At 43.1% G+C, this 15034-nt stretch overlaps 3 protein-coding genes across 4 annotated transcripts; all 3 read left to right on the top strand.

The window, feature by feature from the left end:
• Nucleotides 1-773: 773 nt before the first annotated feature.
• LOC4345636 (ultraviolet-B receptor UVR8) lies at nt 774-4587 on the top strand. The gene is made up of 11 exons (XM_015795144.3): nt 774-977; nt 1071-1215; nt 1307-1417; nt 1514-1574; nt 1681-1799; nt 2360-2445; nt 2522-2723; nt 3110-3163; nt 3297-3407; nt 3489-3545; nt 4186-4587. Exons 1-11 carry the CDS (start codon nt 931-933, stop codon nt 4378-4380), a joined length of 1188 nt encoding a protein of 395 aa, XP_015650630.1. The 5' UTR covers nt 774-930; the 3' UTR covers nt 4381-4587.
• A 663-nt stretch (nt 4588-5250) lies between these two features.
• On the top strand, nt 5251-8461 carry LOC4345635 (protein CURVATURE THYLAKOID 1A, chloroplastic). Of its 2 annotated transcripts, none has more exons than NM_001403624.1 (6): nt 5251-5366; nt 5465-5621; nt 7028-7128; nt 7202-7309; nt 7418-7489; nt 7937-8461. In NM_001403624.1, the coding sequence occupies exons 2-6, from the start codon at nt 5492-5494 to the stop codon at nt 8003-8005; spliced, it is 480 nt and encodes a 159-aa protein (NP_001390553.1). In that variant the 5' UTR covers nt 5251-5366; nt 5465-5491; the 3' UTR covers nt 8006-8461. The 2 variants fall into 2 exon arrangements, with proteins under 2 accessions (NP_001390553.1, NP_001390554.1); NM_001403625.1 differs by having other exon boundaries at nt 5286-5366; nt 5469-5621; nt 7937-8359.
• A 1606-nt stretch (nt 8462-10067) lies between these two features.
• Nucleotides 10068-13192, top strand: LOC4345634 (14-3-3-like protein GF14-C). The gene is made up of 6 exons (NM_001403626.1): nt 10068-10138; nt 11176-11587; nt 11676-11754; nt 11938-12060; nt 12513-12629; nt 12723-13192. Exons 2-6 carry the CDS (start codon nt 11196-11198, stop codon nt 12780-12782), a joined length of 771 nt encoding a protein of 256 aa, NP_001390555.1. The 5' UTR covers nt 10068-10138; nt 11176-11195; the 3' UTR covers nt 12783-13192.
• The last annotated feature ends 1842 nt before the right edge of the window (nt 13193-15034 follow it).

Genomic DNA, 15034 nt, shown 5'->3' with positions numbered 1-15034 from the left:
TTAGTAATTTAGGAAGCGTGGAAAACGAGAAAGGTACACTGGAAAAGGTAGGGGAAGAACACAACCTTAGCCTATATTGCAACTAACATGTATAATATGTTAACAATTGACTATATTTTTTTCTCCACTCCTTTTCTCCCACTATAAATTTAATGTAAATATCTTGAACAAACATGTATATAACTAACTCTTGCATTGAGATATACTTGGTAGTGCAGTGGCAGGGGTGTGTGATTTCAACTTCGAGTTTCCGTGTTTAATCCCTAGAACACTCATATTTTTTTAAAAAAAATATTTAGAGGGACATATGTCCCTCAAAATCTCGTTTTTAACTAGCTCTTGCATTATAACCAATACTTCTTATTTTTCTTTATCTTTTTTTTCATATAAGTTTATAGTTAGCTTAGACCCCCGTCGTTTAGCCAATACGTATTAGGAAAGCAATAATAATTTATATGCAAGACTTATGTGTGTGTGTTTTTAGCGATTTAAATACCAATGCTAAAAAATAAATTTGAATGAAAATCAACTTTAAATTTGAGTTTGAAAATTCAAATTTTAGCAGCGACTGATTGAAACAATAGGAGCATTATTATCCTCGCTCAAATGGACTGATTTGGCCGGGGGTGAGTCAGAGTCACCAAGGGGGTGTGGATGGAAATGGAATCCACCTCACGTTTGGTGGGCCACCCAAACCCCAAAAACCCTACCGCCGACCGCGGCGCACAGAGAGAGAAAGGGAGAAAACCCACGCCACGGCGGACACGCGCCCCGAAAGATAGCCCCCTCCTCCCTCTCTCGCTCTCGGTGCTCGGGCTCGGACACGAGGGAAGCACACACTGTTTCTTCCGCCGTGCGCGGCGCACGAAAACCCGCACCTCCTCCGCCTCCGCGCGCCCCTGCTCGGCGGCCTCCTCTCCTCTCCCACCCATGGCGCCCCCACCGGCTTCCTCCCTCCCCACGGCCGTCCTCGCATGGTGAGTGGAGTGCTCCGACCTGCTGCTTCGCTCCCGCGGCCGGCGGCGGCGCTGATGGCGCCTTCTCTCTCTCTCTCTGTGTTTTGTGTGTAGGGGTTCGGGGGAGGACGGGCAGCTGGGCATGGGCGGCTACGAGGAGGAGGACTGGGCGCGGGGAGTCGCCGCGCTCGACGCGCTCGCCGTCTCCGCCGTCGTCGCCGGCAGCCGCAACTCCCTCGCCATCTGCGCCGATGGCCGCGTACGCTCTCTCCCTCTCTCTCCCTCCATCTCTCGATCGAGGCCTTCGCTGGGTTTCTGATCTGATTCGATCGTGTACTGCTCTGCTGCAGCTCTTCACGTGGGGGTGGAACCAGCGCGGCACGCTCGGGCACCCGCCGGAGACCAAGACGGAGAGCTCCCCGGCCCCCGTCGATGCCCTCGCCGGCGTCAGCATCGTGCAGGTCACCGCAGATCATTCCTCTTCCAATCGCGATTTGAGCTACCTGCAGTAGTAGTGAGCACTAACGAATGCGAGTGTGTGTCCTGCTAATTACCAGGCGGCGATCGGCGGATGGCATTGCCTCGCGGTGGACGACAAGGGGAGAGCATACGCTTGGGGTACGGGGACGGGGAGCTCGGCTCGCCTTGCTTGGTTTTCTGTCAATTCTGTGACCCGATTTGGTTGGATTTGATGCAATGTGAGCGTGTGGATGGGTTGTTGCAGGGGGCAACGAGTATGGGCAGTGTGGGGAGGAGGCTGAGAGGAAGGAAGATGGAACCAGGGCTCTCAGGAGGGACATTCCGATCCCGCAGGGGTGTGCCCCCAAGCTGAAAGTCCGGCAAGTGAGTGGAATCGATTCCTGACTTGTCCTACAATTTGTCCCCATGAGAATGCTGGAATTTTATCACGTCTTTGTTGATGCAGCATGGTTGTAGGGGATAACCGGATAATGGGAATCCAACAAATTGTGCACTATCACCTTGGCATCTGCTACTTGCCCAACAAGTGTTAGGTTGTGGAACACATTTCTTAGGTCGTAAATCGCTTGAAGGGTCGCCAGGATATATGTTTTGCAACTGTGATAACGTATTATATCCAAAATGAATGGTTATTGTCACATAATAATGCTGTAACGTTTTGTCATGCACTCCCAAAATGGTTTGTTATTGTAACAGAATAATGCTATAATGTTTTGTCATGCACTCCCAAAATGGATTTTTATCGTAACAGAATAATGCTATAATGTTTTGTCATGCACTCCCGAAATGGATTTTTATCGTAACAGAATAATGCTATAACATTTTGTCGTGCACTCCACTTTTCCATAATGATAATATTTTGTCATGCACTTCCACCTTTTATTTCTTAGCATGGGTTTTCTAATCGTTCCCGTTAATTGTAGGTTGCTGCTGGAGGGACACACTCGGTCGTCTTGACACAAGATGGCCATGTTTGGACATGGGGACAACCATGGCCTCCAGGCGATATGTATAGTGCCTTATTGCTTTATGCTGAAATTTGTTTTTCTCCCTATATGTGCTGGTGACCATTAGTCCTTTTTCAGCAAGCAAATATCTACACCAGTGCGGGTGCAAGGCCTTGAGAATGTAAAGGTGATTGCTGTAGGTGCATTCCATAATTTGGCTCTAACAGAAGATGGAATTTTGTGGGCATGGGGTAACAATGAGTATGGTCAACTGGGCACTGGAGATACTCAACCAAGATCGCAACCAATCCGTGTTGAAGGATTATCTGACCTTTCATTGGTGAGCCACACTGATTTGGTTTCTTCTAATTCTGATAACTTGTGAAATAAAGTTTATAACAGGGTGGTTGTCTTCTCAAGACATTACTAACAAAGCCCAAAACAGAACCTAGTCTTTTGGATCCTGCGTTAAACTATGTTTGCTTACAGTCACTTCAGTTGTGCTCGGTTCATCTCACAAGCCATGGTGTTCAGTACCTCCACTCCTAACCATTTACACTAGTATGTTTGATTCTAGCTATACATATAACTTTGTGCTGATTATAGGCTACCACTGTATGCTGATAAATAAATATTCGTCTGCACAATTTTCTGGATCATGCCTTTGTATCTTACCTTCTTGTTTATAGTTTCATACATATTGCTCATTTGTACATTTGTTTGCAGGTTGACATTGCTGCTGGAGGTTGGCATTCAACTGCATTAACTAAAGAGGGAGAGGTATTTCCTTCCTTTGGCTTTAACTGAAACATCATGTTTGAGCTTATTTCTGCCAAGCCACCAGAAGGATGGCAAATAAACATTGCTTTGTGCACAAGGGATTAATAGCTGTTCACTTTCTGGACCTCTATAGGTGTATGCTTGGGGGAGAGGAGAGCATGGGAGGCTTGGATTTGGAGATGATAAAAGTAGTCACATGGTTCCCCAAAAGGTTGAGCTTCTTGCTGGAGAGGATATTATTCAGGTAATTCTCCTATGCTGTGCCTGAGGTAATGGATTTTTTTTTGTCCAAGTTGAGCACCAGTACTCATTTTCTTGCGTGCAGGTATCATGTGGAGGAACCCATTCAGTTGCGCTAACTCGTGATGGACGAATGTTTTCTGTAAGTGTTTTTCTCTCCAGCTACTAGTTACTTTGTACCAAGAGTGCATATTCCTGTCATCTTGACCCCATTTGAGTGTAATACCACCTGTAAATTATGCAAATGAAAATAGACAAATATTTCAAATTTCAAACAAATTTGAGTGAACCAAAATAATGGCTGATTAGAACTGCTATAAGCACTCGCAAGTCCATAATCACTCAATTATGCCTCTGTGCTTTGGAGTATCGTATCATGAAACAACCTTTTGCAGTTTGATAGTCAATGTTGCCGAGCAGCTATGCAACATTTTTTTCTGCTCACCCTTGAGAACATACCCAAAGTTCTAGTCTATGAAATGCTGGCGACGAGGACACCACATTTCTCCATTAATACAGATCACTTGCATATTTTAGAGAGATTATTTTTTTCACCAGAGAAGTACTGATAGGTGTTTTTGGATACTTGAATCTCAGTAAAACTTTTAAAAACAGCATTCCTCTTTAACCATGCCTGGCTGTAAGCCTGTAATCCCTGAACAACCACAGGTTTTGCTTAAACAGGGAATCCATTCTGATTTGTTATCTAAAAAGAACAAAATTTGATCTCCAGGGAATCACTTATAATGTGTTTACATTGTATTCCCCTTCTGTTCTCGCAGTACGGTAGAGGTGACCATGGCCGTCTGGGCTACGGCAGGAAGGTCACGACGGGCCACCCGATGGAAGTCCCCATCGACCTGCCGCCGCCGGGAACCAGCGGCGGCGACTCCGGCGGGCAATGGCAGGCGAGGTACGTCGCCTGCGGCGGGAGGCACACGCTGGCCATCGCGACATGGACGGAGGCAGACGAGTAATCGATCGCCTCTTGGTTTTTTAAAGCCAAATCCCGGAGCTGGTACAGATAATACTACCGAGTACTTTTCGTGCAATAAGACAAGGCTAATGTTAAAATGATCTCTGAGATGTATGAGCTGAGTGATGAATAAACAAGGAGGAATAAAAGAATCGGGATTTTTCTTTCTGCTGAGATAAATAAGCATGGCCATCTCATCTTCTCGCTATGAATGATTTCCAAGTGAATTCATTACCCTAGGGAAGGAAAAACAAAAGTTGAGAAATGACAACTTTTGTGACGTAATCTGTTCCTTTCTTCTTTCCTCCCAAACTTATTTTTAAATATTATTTTTTATCCTCCCGCAAAGTTAATTATTAAGGTTTGAAAGTTGTATGCACTGTACATCTAAACTGTCTTAATATTATTTAATCAATGTTTTTAGGAGCAAGGCTTGCAATCTCGTTTTTTTTTTTTGGTCGAGATGCAAGTTAGAATGAGATGATGAATTTCACGTGACCTTGTGAAATTTGACCAAGGCCTTGTTTAGTTCCTAACTTTTTCTTTAAACTTCTAACTTTTCTATCACATCTAAACTTTTCTACAAATATAAACTTGTAACTTTTTTTTTAAACTTTCAATTTTGGCGTGAAACTAGACACAGCCCAATTGAACTACATTCAACAGAAACTGGTCGGTTTAGATTTTAGAGCTACGGGATCTGGATGACGAAATTCAAACAAAAAATAATCTTAAATTTTTGACCCTGAGGGGTTGAGAAATTTGGATTGGAAATTGGGGGCGCAACGGTCAGCCACAAATCCTCCCTACTCCCTAGTCCCTACCCTACACCTACCACCTCTTGCCCTTGGTCGATCTGGGCCGCCAAACTCCGATCGGACGGCGCTTATCGAGTTTGCTTTGTTCACACCGCGCGTGCCAGCGAGAGCCATTCTCGCCGGAGCGACCTCGCCGGCGACGCCGTCGCCGCCACCCCACCTCCGTGCGGTATGCGTTCTTCCTTCCCGCAGCTTCCAGCAGCGCGCTTCTCAACCCTCTCGCAGCGTTTGCTCGATCCGTGACGCTGACGCCTGCATCCACTGAAGGTAGGGTAGGTAGTGGCGGTTGCCGAGATGGCCGGGATGGTCGCCGCCGCGGCGCCGCCGGCGTCTCTTTGCCGTCCGATTGCTGTCCCCCGAGCTCCTATGCGCCGCCGCCGGCTCACTCCCCGCGTGAAGACGACGCCCTCCCTTCGCTGCGAAGGTAACCACTTCTCGCCATATGCTTTGGATCCCAGATCGACACACACGAGGTCAAATCGTTCTTAGGAAAGGGGATTAGAAAAAATTGGATACTGGAGTGCAAGCATAAAACTGGATCAACAACGGTTGAGCTCCATTTTGGGACTCGATATTAGAATCGCCTTGGCTGGCTAGTAGAATGCAGCATTTGGTTGTGATTGGTGTAGAGTAAGTGAGTAACCACCCACATTGAAGTTCTTGCTTCTGATCCTTGTTAAGCTGAGTATTACTCTACAAAGTGGGAGGGCAAGTTGTTCACAGAAGACTTCAGGGTAACCTGAATGTCTAGTATTATGTTGACATGTTGCCGAACACTAAGGGCAAAGCATATATACTGATGATAGCTCTAATGTTGGAAGTGTATTTGCTGCTAACCACCAGTACTCTTTACAGTAAAATACTGCAAAAATCACTTTGCACATGTAATCCTTTGCGCTTCACTGTAGAGATCAAGAATTAATGTACAAGTTAAGCAACAACATATGAGAAAACCTCTCACTGACCTGAGTGCACCCAACCCAATTACTTAATAGTTTTTACCCGGCGAAAAATTACTTAATAGTTTTGGTTACCACATATTTCTTTTCTGCTCTATAAATTTTCAAAGAAGTGCTCTCATCCAAGAACGTCCTAGTTTTGGGCTAGTGTGATTTATCATTGATTTCCTATGTTCAGGGTATGAAATCACTGCTACCTGTTTAAGTATTTCTGACAAGAGAGAATTGTCAATGCTTGACAAAATGCTTGTATTACAAAAAAAAAAAAGATTTGGAGGGAGAGTTGTCTCTCCAAACATTTTTTAAGAAGAAATTGTAAGCGTGTTGAGGATTGAACATGGGACCTCAGGGTTGAAAGTTGAAACCCTGTATATGGGATCCCTTGCCACTGCACTATCAAGTGCATATCAAAATGCTTATATTACTTTCATTGAGAGCCACCACATCATATTTTCAGACTGATGAACAAGTGGTGATTGTAATTAGCTCTTTCTATTTACAGTCAGTGTATCTGTGTTGTTTATGTTGTGGACAATTCAAAAACTCAAGCTACCAAACCACGTTCTAAAAGTATCTCATCGGCTGAATCTGTAGGGACAAAATATAAATACAATTTAAAGAATCATGTGTTTTCTTTTAGTTCTTTAAAAAACTTGGCCTTTTCAATAAAAAGATTGAGAAGCCTGTTTCTCAAGGAGAGAAAAAGAAGGCATACGTTTCACTTAGTATACAAGGGTAGAAGATCTATACAATGATTGTGACTTGTTTGGCAAAGTTGTTTAGCAATATTGCGGCATCTGTTTGATGGCCACCCTCCAAACTATGTGGCTGAGAAAGTGTACAAGTACACTAAGAAATCAAATTTTAGCAGATTCCCCGAAGATCGCTCTACTCCAGGTACAAGCCATGCGATCTTCAGAAGAGAGTAGTTCTGATGAGGACGATGAGATCCTTTCTGAGCTCAAAGAGAAGGTATGTTCACTTGGGAGAACACAATGTATTTCACTGAGTCAGTAATCTTATGATTGCTATGACCACAACACAGTGGGATGCTATTGAGAACAAGTCCTCTGTTCTCTTTTACGGAGGCGGAGCAATCATCGCTGTCTGGCTATCCTCGATTGTTGTCAAAGCTGTCGATTCAGTTCCAGTGGTATATGCCCAGCTTATATTGCTATTCCCCCATTTACTTGTAGCTGCTGCAAAATGCTGTCCTAGTCATGGTGTCACTTGTTTATCTAACTACTCTTCCTTCATGTAGCTTCCGAACATACTGGAGCTAGTTGGGCTTGGCTACTCGGGATGGTTTGTGTACCGCTACCTGCTCTTCAAGGTAATCTTGAATCATGTGGGCTGTCAGTGAAGCTGCTTTTGAGCTATTCAGCACGAGTTTCTTGAGTCTTGTCCATTTAACTTAGCTGTGCAAACCTAAAAGGCTGTTGGTTGAACCGTGGAGGATGCACAACTTGGTATTGATGGGGTCAGTAGTACAGATCACGTCGGTCCAATTGACAATTGTCCATGCCTGACATACCTAGCTTTGCCATGTCTATCACAGCTCCATCCCAAGTCAATTCCGTTTGTTTTTATCCTAGAGAAAAGTTATACTCCTACTACTTACCATTTGAATGTCAAATATGATTTGGTGCAACTTACTGTCGCACGTAGATAAATACGTGGCTGTGCCTTTTTTATTTGTCTGAGTATGACCCAGATCTACTTCATGTTTTAGTTGTACTCAAATGTTTGTTTCCCTTACAGCCTGTATTGTTTCTGGCAGGAAAACCGGGAAGAACTGGCCAATGGCTTTGATGCTCTAAAGAAAAGGATCACTGGAAATGAGGAATAGCTGTGTATCCTGTTTCTCTGCTTGAACGTTGTCATTAGAGCCTTTTGTTTTTTCTCATGTAAATGCTGGAAGCGTTATTGATGTTTATGGCCTCCCACATCTTCTGTACTGTCTGCAGCTCAGCGGGGTTTGCAGTATCATCTGACTTCTGAACAGATCTCCACATTTATGGCTGCGCTAAAATGCTTGTGATTCTTCTGATATGGAGGTCAGCTGGTCCTGTTTCTTGGCTGGCTTCCTTTCCCCAATGATTCAGCTGTATGTTACTACTGCTAAGTTTAAGCCAGAACTGATAAGTTTAAGCTGTAGTACAAGCAATTATTTGAAATAAATTCAGTAGTCCGAGAAGATTTCTGTTCTTGTGCCAACAGCATATGTATCCTCTTGCTAGTTGACCGGTTAAGAGAGTTGATTCTTCTGTGCATGTTAATTCAGGGTAGTTAGTCTGTTGCCACCAGCCATTGTCTTTGTGTGTGTGCCCTGTAGCCTCATGCAAGAATTATTTTCCATTTGATTTCAATGCTGCATATGACATGAGTCTCGATGCTTATCTGAGATCTTGCCGTATGGATGCTGTCAATTACGTGTCAATTCTGGATTTGCATCATACACATTGCTTTCCAGATTTGCTTCGGTGGAAATGGCATCCTTTTCTGCCATTAAGATGGAAACTAACCTGATATTTTCGAGCTGACTGTGCTGTGCCTGTCTCTGGACAGGGACACGTAAGGAGTTTGAAAGAGAAGATTGACAGCAATGGGCAATGGCTGCAACTTGGATATGAGGGATTTTAGTGTTTTCTTTGACAAGAACATGTACGGGTGAAATAATTTGTTTAGGCACGTCTCCTGTTTCTATTTTTCATTGTAACTTTTTTTAAGGATCGTCAGAAAGACGAGAGGCCTCTGTTTTTTTCTGTCAGAAAATCAAACTGTCCATATTTGTCCTGTCTAGTTTAAACGCATGCCAGCTAGACAATGCCCATAATTCACCAAGCCACATTTATGATTTTTTAGGTTCACAAGTTCATTTTGGTTTTCTAGCTGGGGTGGTTGGTACGAGGCAAACTATAAAATTCTGGAAAGGATGAATTTGGGCTTAACAATGCTCTTATTGACCCACCTAATGGTATATACATGTACTATTATACTTCTACCTATTAAATCACATATTGTTTGTCAAAAATTTTGGAAGTACAACTGTACATTATTTCCTTGCTCTAGGTCCGTCCCAGGTTTTAGATAGCTAATACAATACATTTAAGACTTAGAATTATAAAAAATATATATAGATGCAAAATCTCCACTTGTTCTCGGTGACAAATTTTTCCTTGTAGGAAGACTTTTAGACCACTAAGCAGTTCAACATCAAAAGAATCCTTTTAGGAAATAAGAAAAGGTATTTGGTAAACAGCTTTTCTCTGACCTTTTCTTCTCTAGACCTTGAAACAACAGATGAAGGGGGGGGGGGGGGTCAGAATTCTGAAGTCAGCAAAAGCCATTACTATATGCCGTGCAATACAGCTTAGGAAACATTATAAAATTATTATTTATTATAATAGATTTTATAACTGTTAATTTGTTAATTTATAACTCCCATTCCATGAACATTATAATGTTTTTTTGCCAGAGTTGTTTATTTTTTCCCCTTTTGAGTTGAGATCACAGGTCATTTTGCAATTTGCATCACCCATGGTGCGCTTCCACTTATATCAGCCCCTAAAATAAAACTAAAAAAAAAACATTCTTTTTCAGCACATTATCAGGTCATCACACAGACACGTCGGCCCCACCAACTCCAGGGCCCACATGTCATCATACGAAAAAACGCGTATCTCACGAGCTAGGAGGAGGAAGGGTATATCCCCCACCGACCGCGCGCACCGAGGCCAACCAGACCCGCCAACTATACCCCCCACTGACACGTGGGCCCAGGCGCGACCCGTCCCCCACATGTCATCCGCTGTCCAGCCTGGCTCGCCGCACACGTGGCGCCACACCATTGGCTCCCGTGCCAAGCCTCCCTGCTATAAAAGCACCCGTCTTCCCAACCCCTCCTCTCCGCCGAACAAAAAGCATTCGCATCCACGAGACCACTCGAACCCGACCCGCCTCGCCGCCGCCGCCACCGAAGGTTAGGGTTGCCGGAATTTTTTCTCTTCCTCTTCCTCTCGCGGTTGCATTTCTAGGCGTGCTCGATCTCACGGGAAGGCGTGCGGCGATGTTTTTTTTTTTGGCGATTTTTTTGGGGTGGTGGGTTCTGGACTGTGGGATGTGGTTTTGGGCTAGATCTGGTGTGCTCGGTGGTGATGGGTGATTTGGATGGGATTGGATTCGTGAGATCTGCGATCCCGTGCACGCGAGGGGAGTAGATCCGCTCGGTTTGGCGAGCTTCGTCTCGTTTAGAAGTGGGGATTTTTGTTTTTTGCTTTTTTTGGATTATCATCTCTGAGTTGAGCAAACGTCTGTTGGGGATTTGGAAAAGTTAGACAGATTTATTTATTTATTTATTTATTTATTTATTTATTTATTTATTTATTGTGGAAGTATGTTGATGGTATCGGTTATTAGCTGCGTTTGATCCACGGATTAGATCTAGGTTTAATCTGTTAATAGTGTGGGGATCTATATATATGTAGCGGTGAAAGGTGCACGCCTGCTCGGTATTGGGGTGATAATTTTTTTATCTGGATTGGGAGGTAGGTGGTCTTGGTTTGTGGAAAATCAGTGTTTGTCTCGTGGGTGGATTGATGCGACGTTTAGATCTAGCCTAGCCATGTTTATGATTTATTGATCTGCAATGTTTAGATATATCCCTCATTATAAGGCTGTAATTGAGTTTCTGTTAGTTCTTTCTGTATTGAACAATTTTTAGTGATTACAAATACAACTTAGTTGAGATTATGAAATATTTTGAATTTGGACATGATATTGGCTTATTCATTTGTTACAGCCTTTAAAAAGAGTTAGTATTAAATATTTGATGGAATTTGTAGGATTCAGTAGTATTATTCACAATTGTTTAATTATTCATTTCTCAACAAATGAACATCCTTGATATGAATGGGAACATGATCTGTTTTGTACAATTATACCTTCTGGAGAGACCCCATGGCTTTCAGATTATTAATGTTGGTGAATGCTTATCAGTACCTTTTTATCTGGCTACAGTAATCCCTTAATTGGTCAAAATGTCTCGGGAGGAGAATGTCTACATGGCCAAGCTGGCCGAGCAGGCTGAAAGGTATGAGGAGATGGTTGAGTACATGGAGAAGGTTGCAAAGACTGTAGATGTGGAAGAGCTCACTGTTGAGGAGCGCAACCTCTTGTCTGTTGCTTACAAGAATGTGATTGGTGCCCGCCGTGCCTCCTGGCGTATTGTCTCATCCATTGAACAGAAGGAGGAGGGTCGTGGCAATGAGGAACATGTTACTCTGATCAAGGAGTACCGTGGCAAGATTGAAGCTGAGCTGAGCAAGATTTGCGATGGTATCCTGAAGTTGCTTGACTCACACCTTGTGCCCTCATCTACTGCTGCAGAATCTAAGGTGTTTTACCTCAAGATGAAGGGTGATTACCACAGGTTGGGAATGATGCAGCACTTATCATAAAAACAACTGAATCCTTAGTTTATATTGACTATTCTAATTTGGTTAGTTTATAATTTGCAGGTACCTTGCGGAATTTAAGACTGGTGCCGAGAGAAAGGAAGCTGCTGAGAGCACAATGGTGGCTTACAAGGCTGCTCAGGTAGGTTGATTTATTTTAATTCTGAGATAACATATATGCTATACCACTGATTCACTTCTCATTTTATTACTCTAGCAACTAATTAGTACATGTCTCCATCTGGTAATAAATGCATTTCATTGACTGCTTAGTCGATTCAGGCAATGCTTTCTGAAATTGTCTGTCCCACGTTTTTCTATGTAGGATATTGCTCTGGCGGATCTTGCTCCCACCCATCCCATAAGGCTTGGACTGGCACTTAACTTCTCTGTGTTCTACTACGAGATTCTAAACTCTCCAGACAAGGCTTGCAACCTTGCTAAGCAGGTTGGTGGTCATTTGCTCTTCTCTTCAATATAATCATGATTGTGTCATTAGTATGAGGTTTCTGTGCTTTAGGATATGTTGTATGATATTAATTTGAATTTATACTTTGAAGTTAACTTGCTGGTCATTAAACTCTATAGTTTCCTGCTTTAACTTGGATATTCTTCCCCTGCTTATTGTTGATTAAATTTGTATTTGTGCACGTGGTAGTATTTGCCTAGTGATAGCTCATAGTGTGGTAATTATTTTAATGGGGCCAAAGCCAACAAAAAAGTAAGCATGATAAATATAGGTTTGTCAAATCTGAACAAACTATTTTGTTTTATGCATTGTTGAATCGCTGGTCCTTGATGTGTCTGTGCTTGTTGTATGAACCCTGACTTTTTTGCCATCTGGACGTTTGTCGCTATATCAACTCTAAATAAATGTGACTGATGAACCGTTTGCTACAGGCGTTTGACGAAGCCATCTCCGAGTTGGATACCCTCGGGGAGGAGTCTTACAAGGACAGCACTTTGATCATGCAGCTCCTGAGGGACAACTTGACCCTCTGGACCTCTGACCTCACGGTACCTCTCAACACATCATAAGCTCCCTTCTGCAAAATCCATCGACCTAATGAGCAACTTGCTAATTTTACCTTGTGAAACTATCTGTGGCAGGAGGACGGTGGTGATGAGGTGAAAGAAGCCTCCAAGGGCGACGCCTGCGAGGGCCAGTAAAATGGGAAGATCGATCGATCGATGGCTCCGCATGTTATTGGAGACCATCGATTTAGATGCCTCATGCTGCTGTCACCATGATGGATGGATTCTTCTCCTGTTCTACTAGAATGTTTTTCTTCCTGTCCCCCCTTCCTCTCTCTTCTCTGGTTTTTACTAGGGTGGTAGCGGTCGAATTAGTTCTTCCCATTGCTTTGCATTTGGTGCTAGTGGTCCGTCTGGGCTGATTGTTTTCCTCTGGATATGACTCTCGTGTGTGTTGTCTCCAGATAGTGTTTTATTGAGCAATATTTAAAGTTGTCGTCCACCTCCTCGATGTTGTTTGTCTGCCCTTGTGCGTTGTTGAATTGCGATGTCGTCGATTGCCTTTCGGTGGGCTCGAAAATATTGTTCCAACTTCGAGTGGTTTGAAACAAAAGACCCAAAATGAGCCGAACCGATACGTTTATGCGTTGCGGAGTTATTTTATTTGGAACGGGACACCTAATCTTTTTAATTTTTATTATAATAAGAAAAAAAAGATCTTGAGAGCTTATTTGGACATCAGGATTTCTGAAAGAGTGAATTGCACCTTGGGCTAGTGTTTGTTACCTATGTTGCATATTGGAATAGGTAGTTGTACGTATTTTCACTTTGAAAATCACTATACGTACGATTTGTACCAGCGCTTAGCTGCTAATTGCTCTAGCCCACATGGAGAGAAGCTGGATCATATGCTTTGTTACCGAAGATTGCATTTTGGACTGGACTAGTTGGTGATATGTCGGTCATCAAAAGCATTTTCTTCCTCCTTTCCTCCCTAAGTCAAGTGTGTGCTACTCCTTCCGTCCCACTTTAGTGGTCGTTTTACGTTGTAGAAGTTGTCCCAGAAAGGTTGATGCCCAAGTCCCCAACAGCGAAAGTACTCATAAAAAAAAGAAGTGGGCCCATCTAGTACCGTGTGACATGAATAATGTGCCATATATCTACAACTTGTTATCATATTGGAAAAAACCGGACCGGCGGTTCAACCGGAAAAAACCGGAACCAGAGATCTTCGTCGTTCGATTCAAAACATTAAACCGGACCGGGCATGCACGTGACTCGCTTTGAACCGGTTGAACCGGGTAGTTTTTCTATGAACCGGCCATTAAACCGCCATCGGTCCGACCGAACAAGACCACACCAATATTGAGATGGGCCTTAATGTGGCCCAATTAGCCTGCCAACAGCGTTTTGGTTGGTAAAAATCAGAGGAAACATACTCCTATGAGGGTTCAATCTCAGGTCTCCATGATAGAAGCAAGTGGCGGTAACCACCGAGCCATCCAAGCACTTATGATTGAGCAATTACATACGTTGTACATATATGTATTAAACTGCGGTTCGACCGTTCGGTTCACGGTTGGACCAGCGGACCGTCAAACCGAGAGGTCGACCAGGTCACCCACTGGTCCGTTTTTTTCTACTATGCTTGTTACTAGTCTAAAATATGAAGTCATAATGATTGGGGTGCATAGTTCATCCTATGATGCTATATGTGGTGTGTTTCTTTTTTGGTGGCATCTTTTGGAACTATGGTTATGAAAACATCTTAATGAAATGCCATATGTATCTTTATTCGATATCAGTACTCATTCTTTTTTTTTGTGATTGCGCATATGAACAATCAACTTGTTAATATAACATGGGATAAAGCATTAATACAAGCAAACAACTTATATATTTAGTTTCCACAATTACATAGATGCACATGTACATAGATGACACAAGTACACAATTAGTAAACTATAAGCTGTATGGCTCTCTCATAGAGCGGATGATCACAAAAAAGCGCTTTAGGAAGAATGCCAAGTGCCTCTAGACTCTCTTTGTTCATGTGAGGGATCTTGTACTTATTCCCTCTACTAGCTTTCATTACCACGATGTAGCAGCTTTGTAGTGCCACGAACACTCTATTAAGAGTGGTTGGATTGTAGTCATTATATTCCTTGTGAACATTCTCTACTAGCTCCTCCATGTTGCTAGAGACCCTAGTAGATGTTAAGGACTGAAGTGAGGCAAAGAAGCCAAGGTCTAGACAATTCATATCAGGAGAATTTGGTGGTTGATTCACGAAGCGAATATCAAGACCCATTAGAGCTACTGCAAAACCAAATTGTTCATCATCGATTGGGACATCCATTCTAGCATTATCCCGATAAATAAATATTGTTATTCTTGCATCTTCTTGGGGCCAACATGGTCTAATAGCTGGGAGAACTTTAGAGATC

Source organism: Oryza sativa, chromosome 8, assembly GCF_034140825.1.
Source record: "Oryza sativa Japonica Group chromosome 8, ASM3414082v1".
Lineage (NCBI taxonomy): Eukaryota > Viridiplantae > Streptophyta > Magnoliopsida > Poales > Poaceae > Oryza > Oryza sativa.
This window is presented reverse-complemented; position numbering and strand designations above follow the sequence as displayed.